The sequence below is a fragment of the Melopsittacus undulatus genome, chromosome 11, assembly GCF_012275295.1.
Source record: "Melopsittacus undulatus isolate bMelUnd1 chromosome 11, bMelUnd1.mat.Z, whole genome shotgun sequence".
Taxonomy (NCBI): Eukaryota; Metazoa; Chordata; class Aves; order Psittaciformes; family Psittaculidae; genus Melopsittacus; species Melopsittacus undulatus.
The window spans coordinates 9,953,591-9,969,022 of record NC_047537.1 but is presented as its reverse complement, the minus strand read 5'-3'; the positions used below and the strand labels follow the sequence as shown (position 1 = coordinate 9,969,022).

The following is a 15,432-nucleotide window of genomic DNA, read 5'->3' as shown; positions in this document are numbered from 1 at the left end:
CCTTGGCCGGCGGTTCTCACTCAGCAATGGGAGCCCTGGCTTGTGAAACACGGTCCTGCAGAGCCTTCTGCCTGCGGAGCGGCAGCAAACCGGGCTCGAGGGAAGGATGGGAGCAGAGACCAGCACCACCGTGTGAATCAGCCGCGCACCACAACCCAGGTGCGCGGTGCTCACTCTCCCCTGGCACGGGGCTGCGAGGGAAGGCGGCTCCGGGCAGGCAGCGGGACCCCTGACGGTCTGGAACATGTGGGAAGTGCCGCTCCATCAGCCGGGTCTGTGCGGGATGAGGAAGGGCTGCGACGGCGGCGGGAGGAGGTGGGTGCCAAGGGAACACCGGTACCCGGCTCTCTCGGCTGCGTTCGGCCCGAGCAGCAGCGCTCACCTCGCAGGCCCCTTGCCCCAGGACACGGCGGTGCCGGCAGACCGCGTCTGGGGCGTTAACTGATTCATGCACACACTCGCCAGCAGTTTCAAGCTGACAAGCAAGTATTCTTTATTGCGGCGCCGGGAGACACGGGGGAGAGCTCCTCCTAACGTGTGTCCCCGTATTGCTCCACAGGCCATCCCTATATGGTCACTGGGAATATTACATCATTTCCAGAAAGTTTCCCGCATTCATACAAAAATGTGATGGTCTTTAAGGGTCGTTGACTTTTCCCAGCTTAATTAACATGACAGACATAGCAGTCATCCTGTTCTTCTACTTATCAGCTAGTTTAACTGCTCCCATCCTGGCCATCAGCTAGTCCCAGATACTCCCCACCCCCAGGTCCTGTTCTTCCATTCTGCTTTTCTCACACCTTTTGTACTGAGGTTCTGAGGACCTGAAACTATGTCAGCTCCCTTCAGGCACCGCGGTTATTTTCCATTACAAAGCCATCAAACTGATCATTACTTAGAACTGATTACATTTTGTGCTTTTGTTACTCCTTGTATCATAATGGACACCCCCTCCCCGAGGGCTGAGCACGGACCCCGGCTCATCGCAGCCCTGCCTGTGCCGGGACCCCGCGGGGCTCCTCCTCCTGGCAGGAGGCAGGCCCAGGAAGCAGACGGGCGGTGTTTCCGGTGCGCCGGCCTTTTCTGAGCCGCCCGCAGTGTGAGCCCGTCCCGAGATGGCGGCTCCGTGCCAGACGCGGACCCTGCAGGTGGTGGACACGGAGATAACCGCGGACGCGGTGGAGTGGTGCCCGGTGGAGGGCTGGCACAGCATCCTGGCCTGCGGCACCTACCACAGGGTGAGACCCGCACCCGGCCCCTCAGCCCCCGCACCGCGGCGGTTACCGCCCTTCGCGGCCGCCTCAGCCGGGCCCGCAGGGGTTTACGGCCTTTGCCCGGCCGTGGCTGCCCGCAGCGGGGTTGGCTGGAGGCGGCCGCTCCGAGCGGGGCTGCTCGGCTTTAACCCCGCAAGGGAGGGAGAAGGACTTGGGGGTGTTGGTCGATGAGCAAATGAACATGAGCCGGCTGCAGTGTGCGTTTACAGCCCAGAGAGCAACTGTATCCTGGGCTGCATCAAGAGGAGCGTGACCAGCAGGTCAAAGGAGGTGATCCTGCCCCTCTACTCTGCTCTTGTGAGACCTCACTTGGAGCATTGTGTACAGTTCTGGTGTCCTCAACATATAAAGGACATGGAACTGTTGGAACAAGTCCAGAGGAGGCCATGAGGATGCTCAGGGGCTGGAGCATCTCCCGTATGAAGACGGGCTGAGAAAGTTGGGGCTGTTCAGCCTGGAAAAGAGAAGGCTGCGTGGAGACCTCATAGCAGCTTCCAGTATCTGAAGGGGCCCTACAGGGATGCTGGTGAGGGACTATTCATTAGCGACTGTAGTGATAGGACAAGAGGTAACGGGTTGAAACTTAAAACAGGGGAGGTTTAGATTGGATATAAGGAAGAAATTATTTACTGTTAGGGTGGTGAGGCACTGGAATGGGTTGCCCAGGGAGGTTGTGAATGCTCCATCCCTGGCAGTGTTCAAGACCAGGTTGGATGAAGCCTTGGGTGACATGGTTTAGTGTGAGGTGTCCCTGCCCATGGCAGGGGGGTTGGAACTGGATGATCTTAAGGTCCTTTCCAACCCAAACTATTCTATGATTCTATGACAAGCGGGAGCCACCAGCCCTTCTCCCACAGCAGCTCTGGTGTGGGAGGTCTGTGGGAGGAGGAAACACCAGTAAACCTGTGGTTCCTTTGCTGTTTCCAATACAGAATGAGCCCCAGGAAAGCAATGGGGCTTGTGACCGCATTGGGCGCCTCTACCTCTATCACTACAACGAGGAGCAGCCTTTCATCCCACTGACCGAAATACAGAGGATCGACACCACTGGCATCCTGGACATCAAATGGTAACGCTGGCCCAGCAGGGACTGGAGCATGGCTGCTGTTCTGGGGATCTCTTTTGCCTGTGGGTGCAGCAGCAAGAGTCATATGTGTTAATTAAGGTGTGCCTGGCTTCTTGGAGGGAAGTGTTCTCTGCTTGTTCCAGTAAGCAAAGACAATGCTCATTTCTGTGTTATACTCTTGTGCTGGCTTATGAACAGCAGCTACTTGTTTTAAGAGTATATGTAATATGTTTAGATATGGTTATATAATATGTATATATCTGAGATTCATGGAATCTGTAAGGTTGAAAAGCCCTTCAAGCTCATCCAGTCCAACCGTTCCCAGCACTGCCAAGGCCACCCCTAACCCATGGCACTGAGACCTCGTCTCCACGCTGTGTGAACACTTGTAGGGACGGTGCCTGCAGCCCTGCCCTGGGCAGCCTGTTCCAATGCCTGAGCACCCTCTGGGGCAGGAATTGTTCCTCAGCTCCATCTAAACCTGCCCTGGTGCAGCTTGAGGCCATTTCCTCTTGTCCCATCCCTTGTTCCTTGGGAGCAGAGCCCAGCTGCTCCTGGCTCCATCCTCCTGTCAGGCACTTGTAGGGAGCCATCAGGTCCCCCGTGAGCCTTCTCTTCTCCAGACTGAACCCCCCAGGTCGCTCAGCCGTTCCACATCACACTTGTGCTCCAGGCCCTGCACCAGCTCCGTTGCTGTTCCGTGTATGTGGAACTTGAGGACCCTGAGGTTTTCTTCATACGATTTTTGGTTTATGTCAAGTACCTTCTTGTGCATCCTGGAATAAAAGTGGTGACCTTGTTCTCCACCTAAAATACAAGGAAGATGGATATTCAAGACTTGTTTCACTTGATCTTTTAGGTGCCACATTCCTGTTGCAGAACATCCCATGGTTGGCATTGCAGACTCCACAGGAGTGGAGTTTTGCCACCTGATGGGAAGCGAGGTAGGTGGCTGTAACGCCTGCTGCTGTTGAAGCTGGCTTTAGTCCATATTTGATACATCTCTGGTGTTACTAGCAGTGTGTGGAGACTTGCAGGAAAGCTGCATGGTTTCCATGGCTTCCTCAGTATGCTTAGCTTTTTAAGCACTGCTTTTGCCTGCTGATAATGTTTCTCATAAATTCCACAAGTTGGCACCAGAGAGTCTGACTGGGCTCTACCCACCTGCAGGGGGTGGGAGATGAGGGGCATACAAGTGTATCCTGGGAACTGTCACTTTAGAGTAAGCACAAACTAAGTGGTAAACGTAGCACAAGGTCCAGTTAATAAAAGCAGGGACATTTCATTTTTTCTTCAGTGTGGGACCCTCATATACTCATCTGTCTCTGGAAAACACTTGCAGTGGAAGTAAGCAGTACAGATTTTGCTATATACCTGCTGTCTTCTCAGTCTTAACCCATTCCTTTTCTTTCCAGTAGAAGAACAGCTGCATGCTGGAGCCGTGCTTCAGGGTTGGTCTTGGTGCACAGTGTCTGGCTTTGTCTTTAGACTGGTCCACTGGACGAGAGCAATGGTGAGCATGAGAGATAAAGGCTGGTAGTGGAGTTCATTGTGCATGTGACAGCTTTCAGGCATAAGTAGAGGGCTTTGATGAATGACTCTTTGGTGGCTTCAACTGTGGGTGCCACTTCTCTGGGCACCCTGTGCCAGCGCCTCAGCACCCTCACAGGGAAGAGCTTCTGCCTAAGAGCTCATCTCAGTCTCCCCTGTTCTGTCAGGTTCAAGCCATTCCCCTTGGCCTGTCCCTACAGGCCCTTGTCCCAAGCCCCTCTCCAGCTTTCCTGCAGCCCCTTTAGGCACTGGAGCTGCTCTCAGGGCTCCCCTTCAGGAGCCTTCTCTTGTCCAGGCTGCCTCAGCCCAGCTCTCTCAGCCTGGCTCCAGAGCAGAGCTGCTCCAGCCCTCACAGCATCTCCATGGCCTCCTCTGGCCTCGCTCCAACAGCTTCATGTCCTGCTTGTGTTGGGGGCCACAGGAAGAGAGCAGGAACAGTCAGGATCAGCCAGTGCTTCCGATGTCTGTGATAGAAGGGAAATAAAACATGTCTTTGCACTCCAGAGGAGGGAAGAGACTTTGAGAGGTCCATGTCAGTGTGAAAAATTAAACTTCCTCTTCATATGGAATTTGTTTATTGATGTAATATCAAGCATGGAAGAAATCAGGGTTTGCATCTAGGAGGACACAGCTAAGGCTTATTTTCTTTCCCTCATATGAGCAGTTTGTTCCTGCTGTGAGTCAGGGAATGGGGATCATTGGTATACATGATTTTAAGATGGGATGGGCTGAAGCTGAAAAGAACAGTATAAATCTGCGCATTCCTTTTGCTGTAGTACTAGTTTCTGTCAACATTCAATTGAATCAAACATCTCTGATTGTTTCAGTAATTTCCAGTGGCTTATGTTTTCCATTCTAGTGGATGTCCTTTGAGAGTGATCAGCAGTGACTCAGATGGGAAGCTGAATCTTTTGGCCATAGATGAGTCTGCTCCTTCTGTGCATATCCTGAACCAGTGGAAAGCTCATAGATATCAGGCCTGGATTGCTGCTTTTAATTACTGGGACACAGATGTCGTGTATTCAGGTCTGTAAGAGCTGAGATTTGGGAGTGTTGGGGTGGGGGCACCTTGTTTAGGGATGTGTGTTTCTTGGGATTTTCCTTTCCAGGGATGAGTATGCTGTTGGCGTTACACCTCTTGAAAGAGGTGGGGCCTCTGCTGGAGGAGAAGGCTTCTGGGTTGTGGGAAGTAGTTGGATTTAATTAGGAGAAACTGTACCTTATCAACTATACTTTGATTAATGGTAAAAAAGATGATAATCTTTTGTGGTGTGCAAGAGCCAGAGTGTTTCTGGAGTCTCTCTTCTGCTTAGCAAAGTGAGGGTGTTGTTAACACCTCTCTTTTGCAGTGAGGAGCGCTCTGAGCCTCAAGTGCTGTTTGGTCTCTTCAACACTGCAATCCCAGAGGTGGAGAGCATCAGCTCTGTATTAACAGCCCTGTGCTGGTGGTTTGGGTGGTGCTCAGGGCGGTGATGTTCTGTCATTGTGCAGGAGGAGATGACAACCTGCTGAAGGGTTGGGACACCAGGTGCAGGCCAGAGGCTCCTGTCTTCACCAGCCGGAAGTGAGTTGTGTCTGTGGTTGGACCTGCAGTGTCTGTGTGATCACACCATGCTCCCATCCCCTTCCCGAGGCCTGGAATTCAGAGACATGGAGGGACAGTGGAGTCCTGTTTCTGCCACCTTGGGGAAATGGAGACATCTGTTAGGGTTTGTCATCAGGGACTATTCATCAGGGGTTGTAGGGACAGGACAAGGGGTGATGGGTTTAACCTGACACAGAGCTTCGGCAGAAGCTCTTCCCTGTGAGGGTGCTGAGGCGCTGGCACAGGGTGCCCAGAGAAGCTGTGGCTGCCCCATCCCTGGCAGTGTTCAAGGCCAGGTTGGACACAGGGGCTTGGAGCAGCTGCTCCAGTGGAAGGGGTCCCTGCCCATGGCAGGGGTTGGAGCTGGAGGAGCTTTAAAGTCCCTTCCAAAATAAACCTTTATTTGATTCTATAATCAGGATAACTCAAGGTTGAAACTTTCTTCTCCATGTCCTTCAACATAATAAACCAACTCCTGATGTAGCTTTTTTTTCTGAAAGAAGGATCCCAATTTATAGTTTTATTTTGGAAATTTCTATGTGTGTAAAATTTGGATATTTTAGTATGGAACAGTTTTAGAAAATACATTAGCCTCCACTGTTCATTCACTTTAAGTAATCTCTTTTTTTCCCTGGTGGCATAAACTGTCTTTTAGAATATGATTAAAACAATATACAGAGCTCTGGTAAAATTTGATATGTAACCTTAAAATACACTGTGGATTATTGCTATGGAAATAGTAATGTTGAGAGGAAAGACTCCTGGGAATGGAGCTGCTTTGCTGAAATTCTTGCAGGCTTTGAACAGCAGTTCATGGTGCACATAGTAGTAGAAAATGTTTGTGCTGAGAGACTGTGAGTAGAAGTTTTGCCTTGGAAAGGCTGTAGGACTGTGTAGAACTCTGCTTTGGTGTTTCACTGGACTGAACTTTGAGCTTACATTATTCTCCTTTCCTGACCCTTTGATGCAGTAATGTGGCCCCAAACCCTTTGAAACTTAAGGAAGAATCCCTTCTCAAATAATCTCTTCCCTCTGCTCTATGTTCCTCTTTGCAGACATTCCATGGGTGTGTGCAGCATTCAGTGCAGTCCCCACCGGGAAAACCTTCTGGCTACTGGCAGGTAAGTCCCTTTGGGCTGCTCTCCATTAGTGTGACCAGTCTCCTGTTACTCTGAACATGCTCCTGCTGCTCAAGGTGTGGCCTCTTCAGAAATCCAGTGTGGTGGCGAGCACATGATCTTCCCTAAGTTTCTCCTGTGCTTGCTGCTCTGCAGCAGCATCGCTGCTTGTCTGCCCATTTATTTGTGACCTGTCTCCAGCTATGACGAGCACGTGCTGCTGTGGGACACCAGGAACATGAAGAAGCCGCTGGCAGACACCAACGTTAAAGGTGGTGTGTGGAGGCTGAAGTGGCACCCAACGTTTGACTTCGTGCTGCTGGCAGCCTGCATGCGGAATGGCTTCAAAATCCTCGACTGCCGTGGGAGCTTGGGTGAGTGGTCCATGGATTGGAGGTGCCCTTGTGCTGCTCTCCTGTCCTACCTTTGGGTTAATGGGGAGATTCCAGCTCTGAGCTTGCCAGGATGATCTAGATATTGTTAGTAGACACAGATTTCATTCCAAGTTGAGGTAACTCTTCCAGCTTTCCCAGAGCTGTCCTCGTATCGGCCTGATGGGCTGTGCACAGGCAGTGTTGGTACTCATCTGTTAATATCTCATCACTTCACTTTGAGGGCAGAAAGCCTGTTTGGTTTGGTGTGAAGGCTTTGCCTGTCAATGCGACCCTTCTGGTTTTTATTCATCTAGATGGTTTAAAGAGGTTCTTTGGAATGTCAGGTGGTGCTTTACAGTCAGCAGAAGTTACTGACCTGCTGGTGGATTGGTTGTTGCTTCAACAAGGAAGTGCTGTGCAGTCTGGTTAATCTAGAATAGCACGAATAAGCCCTCTGTGTGAATCAGAGAGTATTTGCATGATTAAAAAGCTGTTTGCATTTACATTACAAATACAACCTGACATAACATGGTTGCCTCCCTGGGATTCTCCTGGCCTTGGGCAGATCTGTAGCTTGTGAAGTAAGGATAATATTTCTCCTGTGGAGGGAAGGGAATACCTCATGTCCACTTGATGTCACAGGCAGATGCTGAAAGCTCACACATCTGCAGTTTCTTGCCCACCAGAACCTGGCCTGGTAATGTCCCCAGGTGTGTTTGGGCTCAGTGCAGGTCACCCTATGAGCTGCCTTGGCTTTCTTGAGCCTTAATAGGTCTTCTGAATTATGAGGCTCATGATCCTCATGCATGTGAAAGCCTCTTCTCCCATCTGCTTACTGAACCAGGGAAAATCAAGACTAATGAGAAGTGGCTGAGAAATGATCAGGAGAGGCAGGACCTCATTGCTTCTACAGCAATAACCAGAGAATTCTTCCTGTAGGACACAGCCAATGCTAGAATGGCTTCTGGACAGGCTGTCACCATTTCCCAACTTGTTTTCTGCTCATTTCATGTTATTATTTCTTTCAAGCGGAAAACACAGAGGAATGCACCATCCTGTCATCCTATGTCTTGCACAATTCTTTGGCCTATGGGGCTGACTGGTCAAGGCTGTGTCCAAGGGGTTCCTTGACTGCCATACAGGACTCCGCTGCTGCTCGCCAGTCTTCAGAGGAGCCTGTGGGAAGATCAGAGGAAGGAGATGAGAGACAGAATTTGGAGGTCCAAAACCTGAAGATCATTTATGAGTCTCCTACAGCTACTTTTGATGTGATACTGGATGAGGAGAGTGAAGGCCCTGCCCCACCACTCAAAGCAGAGCAGGCTCCTGAGCTGCCCAGGGCTCCTGAGCTGGCTGGGGGTTCTGATTTAAAGGGGAGCTTGGATTTGGCTGTGGGTCCAGCCCAAGGGGTAGGTTCTGGCTCAGGAGCCATGAGACCTTCAGGCATGGGCCTGGCCAGTGATTCAGCCACATCTCTCGACAGCCCCAAGGAAATTAGCATTGTAGCAACTTGTTCCTTCTATGACAAAATCCTCCATGTGTGGAAGTGGGAGATGAGCCTGATTACAAGTGCTGGGTCTCCACCTGAAAGAACAGCCCAAAGTTTGCACTGACCAGAACTGGGGAGAAGGGGAGGAAAACTCCTGTGCCAAGAGTGGCATCTGCAATTGGTCCTATCTGATTTCTGTTGGGCTTCTACAGTTTTGTTGTTGAGCTTGTAAGGCTGATGCTGATGGAATTCCTAGGGTTTTACTTTGCTTTGAGGCCTGTGGCCAAGCACAGACACGTTTATTAGTTTTTCCTTACTGTACTCGCTCTGAGCAGGACACCTTCCTCTCAGTGGCTGCTTGTTTGTACCTTGTATTTGAATCCCTCTTGAGGCTGGTTTGCATTTGCCTGGTTGATGTCTTAATCCTGATCTCCTCCTTCCACTACAAACCAAACCCGTCTGCGCTGCTGCCTGTAGATGAACAGTGTGTGCTCAGAGGATCCCTGAGTGTCTTGGAAATGCCCGCAAGCAGAGGTGTGGCTGTGCAACCTGCCAGCTGGGATGGACTTGGAGAAGATGCTCACAGCCAGGGGCTTACGGTGATCTTCCCATGGAGAAAGTCTTTTCTAGAAGGAAATCCCGACTGACTGGTGTGACTGGCAGCAGTTTCGTGGCTTTGCTCTGAGTAGGGCCTTTCCTGTAAGGATTCTGGTATCTCCACAGCTTGACTTTATACTGGCCTCACCACCTGGTTGTCATCTTGCTGAGCACCTCCGAGCTGAGCACAGCCTGGTTTGGCAGAACCAGTGCAGTGAGAAGTACTGTGTGCTGGTGCCACGCTTCCTGCCCTCCACAGCAAGACGTATCTTTAGCTCCAAAGTCAAGAGCTTTCAGTTCTTTAAAGGTGAACAGCTTTAAGATCCAAACCTCCATAAAGTATAAGCGTGTTTTGTGACATCTTTTAAGGTCAGATTAAGTACAGAAACCAAAATCTTACTAATGTTGCCCTAACTACCTCCAGGGATGGCTGCAGATTTCTCATGGTTACTCCATTAGCTTTCTTTTTTCACTGTGAAATAGCAGCAAAACACCAATTCTGGAACACTTTCTCTTACTATCTTCCTAGAAACAAAAAACCAGCTTAAACTAGGTAAGTAACATCTAGCTAGTGTGGTTTCTTTTTGAGGGTCCTAAAGAATTTAGTTATCTGGAAGGAATGAAACACCAGCACCAGGGATCTGTCTGTAACAGTGCTGCTTCTGAACCGAGGTACAGCTGGGAAGGATCAAGCTGCTTCAAACCCCCTTGTTCAAGGGTGAATGTGTATTTTGGAGAACATTCTTGAGCACTGTTACATGGGGATTCGTATCAGGATTGTGAACAAGAGTTTTTGTTAAAAAAAAATGCCCTATTTTTTGATGTTTCTAAAATAAAATCAATAGAAGTGATTTCTCTTTCTTGGTTGTTTTGGTTTTAAGAGGTTCTTCACCCAGTGAGGACCTTCCACCTTGTCCTGCAGTGCCCAGGCTCAGGGTATATGGTGGCAGTGAGTGTTCTCTAGGGGTCGGAGCAGAGGATCCTCACATAGAATCAGCGAGATTGGAAAAGACCTTTAAGCTCATTAAGTCCAACTGTTCCACCAGCACTGCCAAGGCCACCCCTAACCCATGGCACTGAGGTCTCGTCTCCACGCTGTGTGCACACTTTCTGGGACGGTGCCTGCAGCCCTGCCCTGGGCAGCCTGTTCCAATGCCTGAGCACCCTCTTTGTGAAGAAAACTACCTTTCAGGTAGTTGTAGGGAGCCATCAGGTCCCCCATGACCCTTCCCTTCTCCAGACTTCCCCCCGCACCCCTAAGGTCCCTCAGCCCTTCCCCATCTCTCTTGTGCTCCAGATCCTGCACCAGCTCCATTGCTCTTCTCTGGCCCCACTCCAGCCCCTCAATGTCTCTCTTGTAGTGAAGACAGGATTTGAGGTGCAGCCTCAGCAGTGCCCAGTGCAGGGGAATGATCACTACCCTGGCCCTGCTGGTGACACTATTTCAGCTTTATCAGTTATAGCTTTTTCAGCTATATCAACTCTACAATCAGATCTTTTGAATCAACTAGAAAGCATTTACCATGGTGTTGGCCATTTAAGATTATTCCTGCCCCTTGACTGTCATGACAAATCATTTATATTTAATGTCACCATTCAGTTACTAAACACACACCATAGCTTGACCAAAGGATTTGAAATAAAATGACCTGCTCTTGCCCAGGCATACTTCACAGCTGTAGGTGCTTATGACAAGAACCTGTGTCAAGACCAGTGTCAGTACAGCCCGCACCGACATCACACCAAACTGTGCTGCTTCACAAAAATAGAAGGGTTTTTTGGACAGGGGTCAGAAAATAGCAACCAGAATTACAAGTGTTTAACCTGTATCCATCCTTTCCTTTTGGACAGTATTCCTCTAATGACACTGAAAATCATCTATTTCAGTAGGGTAGCTGCTGTTCAGAGCAGTGAATGAGTGAAAATGAACAGCACAGTTTGGCAAAGAAAAAAACCCAGTTTTGGTTTGTATTTGTTAATGAAAATTAAGTTTTGTCTTCACCACTCCAGAGGCCAGCACTTGGAAAGGACACCAAATTCGGACTGGCACTGCCACCAAAAAGTCAATCACTAGAACTGAAAAAAGTCACTAATCTTTTACCCTGCATTAGTGTTTTCCTCAGCTCTTCATGCTGGCATATTGGGATAGGCATGATAACTTGCTATCAAATGGTGATGTTGGAAAGATGTGCAACTTTATTATCCCAAAGGAAATTTAGTTTAGAGAAGCACAGTTTAGAAGTTTAATCTCAGTGAGAGCACTCAGGGCATGTCCCTGTAGTAAAACAGCTTTTGACTACAACTCCATCTTAAAACTTTGTAATGAGTTTTTATTGCCACATGAGATTAAGAGGAGTCCAAGATGGGCAAAGCTAGTGAGGGGTCACCGCAATGCACCCAGACTGGGGCACTTGAGTTAGGTGTTATGCCAGACTTGCTTTGCCTGAGGGGTGAGGAGTCTCCTGTTTCATCAGCCCTCATGCAGCAAAGGTGAATTGTTGAACCCAGGTTGGTGTGTGCTTTCGGGGGTGCAGGACATGCTGCTCTACAGCCCTGCACTCAGATCTGGCCCTATGGCAGAGCTGATCATTCTGGAAAGTGCAGAGCCCAAGAAATATCTCCAGAGGGAAGGGGCATTTTGCCCACCTCTGCCCACAGCACCCTGTCCCCAGCTGGAGGCAGAAAACCGCTTTCTGCAATCATTCCTCTGATGGACTTAGGGATGAATGAGCCCCTCTGCAGCCCTGATCCAGCTCTGGGGCAGCAGCACAAGAGGGACCTGGAGCTGTTGGAGCGAGGCCAGAGGAGGCCATGGAGATGCTGCGAGGGCTGGAGCAGCTCTGCTCTGAAGCCAGGCTGAGAGAGCTGGGCTGGGGCAGCCTGGAGAAGAGAAGGCTCCTGAAGGGGAGACCTGAGAGCAGCTCCAGTGCCTAAAGGGGCTGCAGAAAAGCTGGAGAGGGGCTTGGGACAAGGGCCTGTAGGAGACTGAGCTGAGCTCTTAGGAGAAGCTCTTCCCTGTGAGGGTGCTGAGGCGCTGGCACAGGGTGCCCAGAGAAGCTGTGGCTGCCCCATCCCTGGCAGTGTTCAAGGCCAGGTTGGACACAGGGGCTTGGAGCAGCTGCTCCAGTGGAAGGTGTCCCTGCCATGGCAGGGGTTGGAGCTGGATGAGCCTTAAGGTCCCTTCCAGCCCAGTCCAGTCTGGGATTCTAAGAAAACATGTTCTTTCCAATGACATTAAACATTTAGAACTCAGCAGTTTCTACTTTAAACCACTGCACACAGTTACGTGTCACTTGTATCCACTTAATTTGATGATCAGGACGACTCTGCCAGGAATTTATATCCAAAAATAACAATTCCTGGGCTATGCTTCACATACATTGTATCCTCAACGTACCCATGAACTGCATCTTCAGTTACTCTAAAGGAAAACTTTACACTTGGAAAAGCTCATGAGAAGCCTCAGGTCTCTCCTTAGAGGGAGTCGAGGGCATGGACAGGGGTCAGTCCATCGACAATTCCCACTGCCTGTGGCTGCTGCCCAGTGCGAGTGGCAGCAGCACCCTTCTCCCCATAGGCGGGGAGCCCCACGCTCCCATGGATGACACGCTGTGCCCTCCCCTATTCCCCGAGGCAGGAATTCCTGCCGCGAAGGAAGTGCGGATATTTCAGCAACCCACGTCCCGCTCCCCACTAGCGGCTCCGGACATGCCACAGTAGGAGATAAGCACCAAATGCCTCCCCCCCCCCCCCCAATGTGTATCAGACACTGCAGACAGACCGAGGAGGAAGGGTTTGCTTTTAATGGCCGGTGTCCGGAGCAGTCCCGTTCTGGTGCCGGTGCGGGTCGTGCCTCGCCGGGCGCCGCCGCTCCCGCCTACCGCATGTAGTTCTTGGGGAAGAGCTGGAAGAGCTTGCCCTCCTGCGTGGGCTCGAAGCCGTACTTCTCCAGGTTGGTGGGGTCGAAGGTGCCGTCCTTCACGTCCTTCTCGATGCGCGGAGCCACCAGCTCGGTGAAGAGCTGCTTGGCGGTGGCGGGCGGCTCGGAGCCCTCGGGGGCGCGGTACGACACGTACGGCTTGAGCTTGAAGCCGGTGAGGTCGGGGACGATGAACTCCGGCACCATCTCCGGGATGCGGATGAACTTCTTGCCGGTGGTGAGCACTCCGGCCCGCCGGGCGCCGCGGCCCTTGTAGTGCGTGCGGGGCCCACGCTTGCTGGTGAACGGCGACATGCGGTCTGCGCCGCGCACCAGCCCGCGGGCCAGCTGCTGCAGCAGCCCCATGGCGAACCCCACACCTGCCAACACCGCTCCTTCCTATTGGCCGAAACGCCACCGCCAACCCGCTCCGCCTATCGTGCCCCCCAGAAGGCGGGACGGGGACTCCTCCGCCAATCAACAGAGAGGAGCCCGGGGTGTGGGCGGGGCTTGCCGCTCCCCTCAGAGGACGGTGGCGGCGGGCGGGGTATTCCCTTCGCCAAGCTCTCCCCGCCCGCGGGGATGACCGTTGACCCGGCGGCGCCGGGAGCGGCGGCAGGTGAGGGGGGTTCTGCCGACGGGGAGCTGGGCTCGGTGGGCTCGGCTCGGGCCGCGCCATGCTATGTTATGCTATGCTATGCTGTGTTATGTTGTGCTGTGCTATTCCGGGGCGGGACAGTGCCCTGGGGGATCTGCTTTTAGCGTCTGTGCTGCCTGATTTGGTGTAATGGGGTTTAGGGGGGAGCTCGGTCTGATGCGGAGGCCCGGGCTAGCGGGGCCGTGCTCGTCTGTGAGGGTTCTTCCCCGTTAAACAGCATCCGCCGGCAGCAGTTGCTCCGGTGTCTTTCCAGAACCAGGAAATGGTTTGTGTTGGAAGGGACCTTAAAGCTCCTCCAGCTCCAACCGCTGCCACGGGCAGGGACCCCTTCCCCTGGAGCAGCTTGCTCCAAGCCCCTGTGTCCAAGCTGGTCTTGAACATTGCCAGGGATGGGGCAATGTTCTGTTCCTCACAGACACCGATCCCTGTGGTGGCTCCGCGGGTGCAGGCACCGGGGCCCTGCTCCCATGGGTGCTCCCAGCACTTGGGGAGTTTCAGGGGGAGTGCTCCACTGAGGAGAGCTGAGGCACAGCAGAGCCAAGCCCCATCAGACGCTGCCCAGAGAACTTGGATTGTTGGTGCCGGTAGCAGAGCCTCTTGTCGAAAGGGTGCTGGGTTCTGTTGCTCAACTCGGAGGAAACGGGCCAAAGCAGTAGAACACCCAGCTTCCCCTGACTTGGCTGCTTCTGCCGGACAGGAAGACCTGTTCTGATGATGCTTCGTGTTGTGGAGTTAGAAGAGTTTGGGTTGGAGTGAGGCCATCTCTTAACTGGCTCTTGTCTTGTTTTCATTTGTGCTTCTGCCCTATCTCCAGACATGGATGAAGATAGCAACAGCACCAGCCTTGAGGTACGATATGCTTTGTTGTTGATTTTGGATGTTTTCATTTCCTCGTTGTTGTCTGCAGAAGCTGAAAGCTGCTGTGCTAAATCTGATAACATTTGTGTAATGTCTTTAGCTGCCTTTACTTTGTAAATACCTTTCCTACAAGATTTTTTTTCCCAAAAACTTCAGTATTAGTCCAATTTGTGTGTGCTTTTTTAGTATTTTATTTTTAATTTTAACATGTTTTTACTGCAAACCACTCAAAATCTGCTTCATGTTCCCAGCTGTTAGTGTGATGATCTGATTGAAGTGCCTTTTGCTTCAACAATATGTTTTTTAGCCTAAGGACAGCAAAATGTGGTGTTCTTTGGCCACTAGCTCTTCGTGAGTTTGTTCTTGCTTATAAATACAAACCTCATAGTCCAGCAAGGCCTGTGGTGCTTGTCACAGCGATGAAGGGCAAGGCCCACAATAGGAAATAATTCTTTCCACAACCAAAACCGGCACACAACCCACCTGCACACTGCTCAGAAGCGTTCTGGGAAAATCCAGTACCTGTAGTCAAGCTGTGAGCGAGTGGAGTCATGTGTGACCTGCAGAGAGAGCTGAGCTTTTGTGCAAGCCCCTGTGTCCAACCTGGCCTTGAACACTGCCAGGGATGGGGCAGCCACAGCTTCTCTGGGCACCCTGTGCCAGCGCCTCAGCACCCTCCCAGGGAAGAGCTTCTGCCTAAGAGCTCATCTTAGTCTCCCCTGTTCTGGCAGGTTCAAGTCATTCCCCTTGGCCTGTCACAACAGGCCCTTGTCCAAAGCCCCTCTCCAGGTTTCTTGTAGCCCCTTTAGGTATTGAATACTCTTGTGTAAGACACAGAGGAACCTCTAGACTGCTGCTAGAGCCCTCCTATGAGAGGTCCTGCAGGCTTGAGCTCTCAGGTGGCCCTGCAGAGCTGGTGACTCCACCACCACCTCATACTTCT

The 15,432-nt window shown here is 51.5% G+C and overlaps 3 protein-coding genes across 3 annotated transcripts in view; 2 read left to right on the top strand and 1 right to left on the bottom strand.

Annotated features, from left to right (window-relative positions):
- Positions 1–1,079: 1,079 nt before the first annotated feature.
- DPH7 (diphthamide biosynthesis 7) lies at positions 1,080–8,684 on the top strand. Its single transcript, XM_031054493.2, has 9 exons — positions 1,080–1,238; positions 2,207–2,343; positions 3,200–3,284; positions 3,759–3,853; positions 4,751–4,917; positions 5,383–5,455; positions 6,532–6,597; positions 6,796–6,968; positions 7,998–8,684. The coding sequence occupies exons 1-9, from the start codon at positions 1,116–1,118 to the stop codon at positions 8,579–8,581; spliced, it is 1,503 nt and encodes a 500-aa protein (XP_030910353.2). The 5' UTR covers positions 1,080–1,115; the 3' UTR covers positions 8,582–8,684.
- Positions 8,685–12,836: 4,152 nt separating this feature from the next.
- On the bottom strand, positions 12,837–13,371 carry MRPL41 (mitochondrial ribosomal protein L41). Its single transcript, XM_005140684.3, has one exon. The coding sequence runs from the start codon at positions 13,337–13,339 to the stop codon at positions 12,932–12,934; it is 408 nt and encodes a 135-aa protein (XP_005140741.1). The 5' UTR covers positions 13,340–13,371; the 3' UTR covers positions 12,837–12,931.
- A 110-nt stretch (positions 13,372–13,481) lies between these two features.
- Positions 13,482–15,432, top strand: part of PNPLA7 (patatin like phospholipase domain containing 7) — a 124,412-nt gene continuing 122,461 nt past the window's right edge. Inside the window, exons 1-2 of the mRNA XM_034067558.1 lie at positions 13,482–13,592; positions 14,446–14,480. Coding sequence (XP_033923449.1) covers positions 13,556–13,592; positions 14,446–14,480 — 72 coding nt within the window. The 5' untranslated portion in view covers positions 13,482–13,555. The remainder of the gene's footprint in view (positions 13,593–14,445; positions 14,481–15,432) is intronic.

Bases quoted from the DNA above. Each gene is read 5' to 3' on its own strand.
- DPH7 (XM_031054493.2), top strand. From the start codon at position 1,116: ATGGCGGCTCCGTGCCAGACGCGGACCCTGCAGGTGGTGGACACGGAG. The intron at 6,598-6,795 runs GTAAGTCCCTTT...ACCTGTCTCCAG, and splicing joins AACCTTCTGGCTACTGGCAG to CTATGACGAGCACGTGCTGC. The intron at 6,969-7,997 runs GTGAGTGGTCCA...ATTTCTTTCAAG, and splicing joins CGACTGCCGTGGGAGCTTGG to CGGAAAACACAGAGGAATGC.
- MRPL41 (XM_005140684.3), bottom strand. From the start codon at position 13,339: ATGGGGCTGCTGCAGCAGCTGGCCCGCGGGCTGGTGCGCGGCGCAGAC.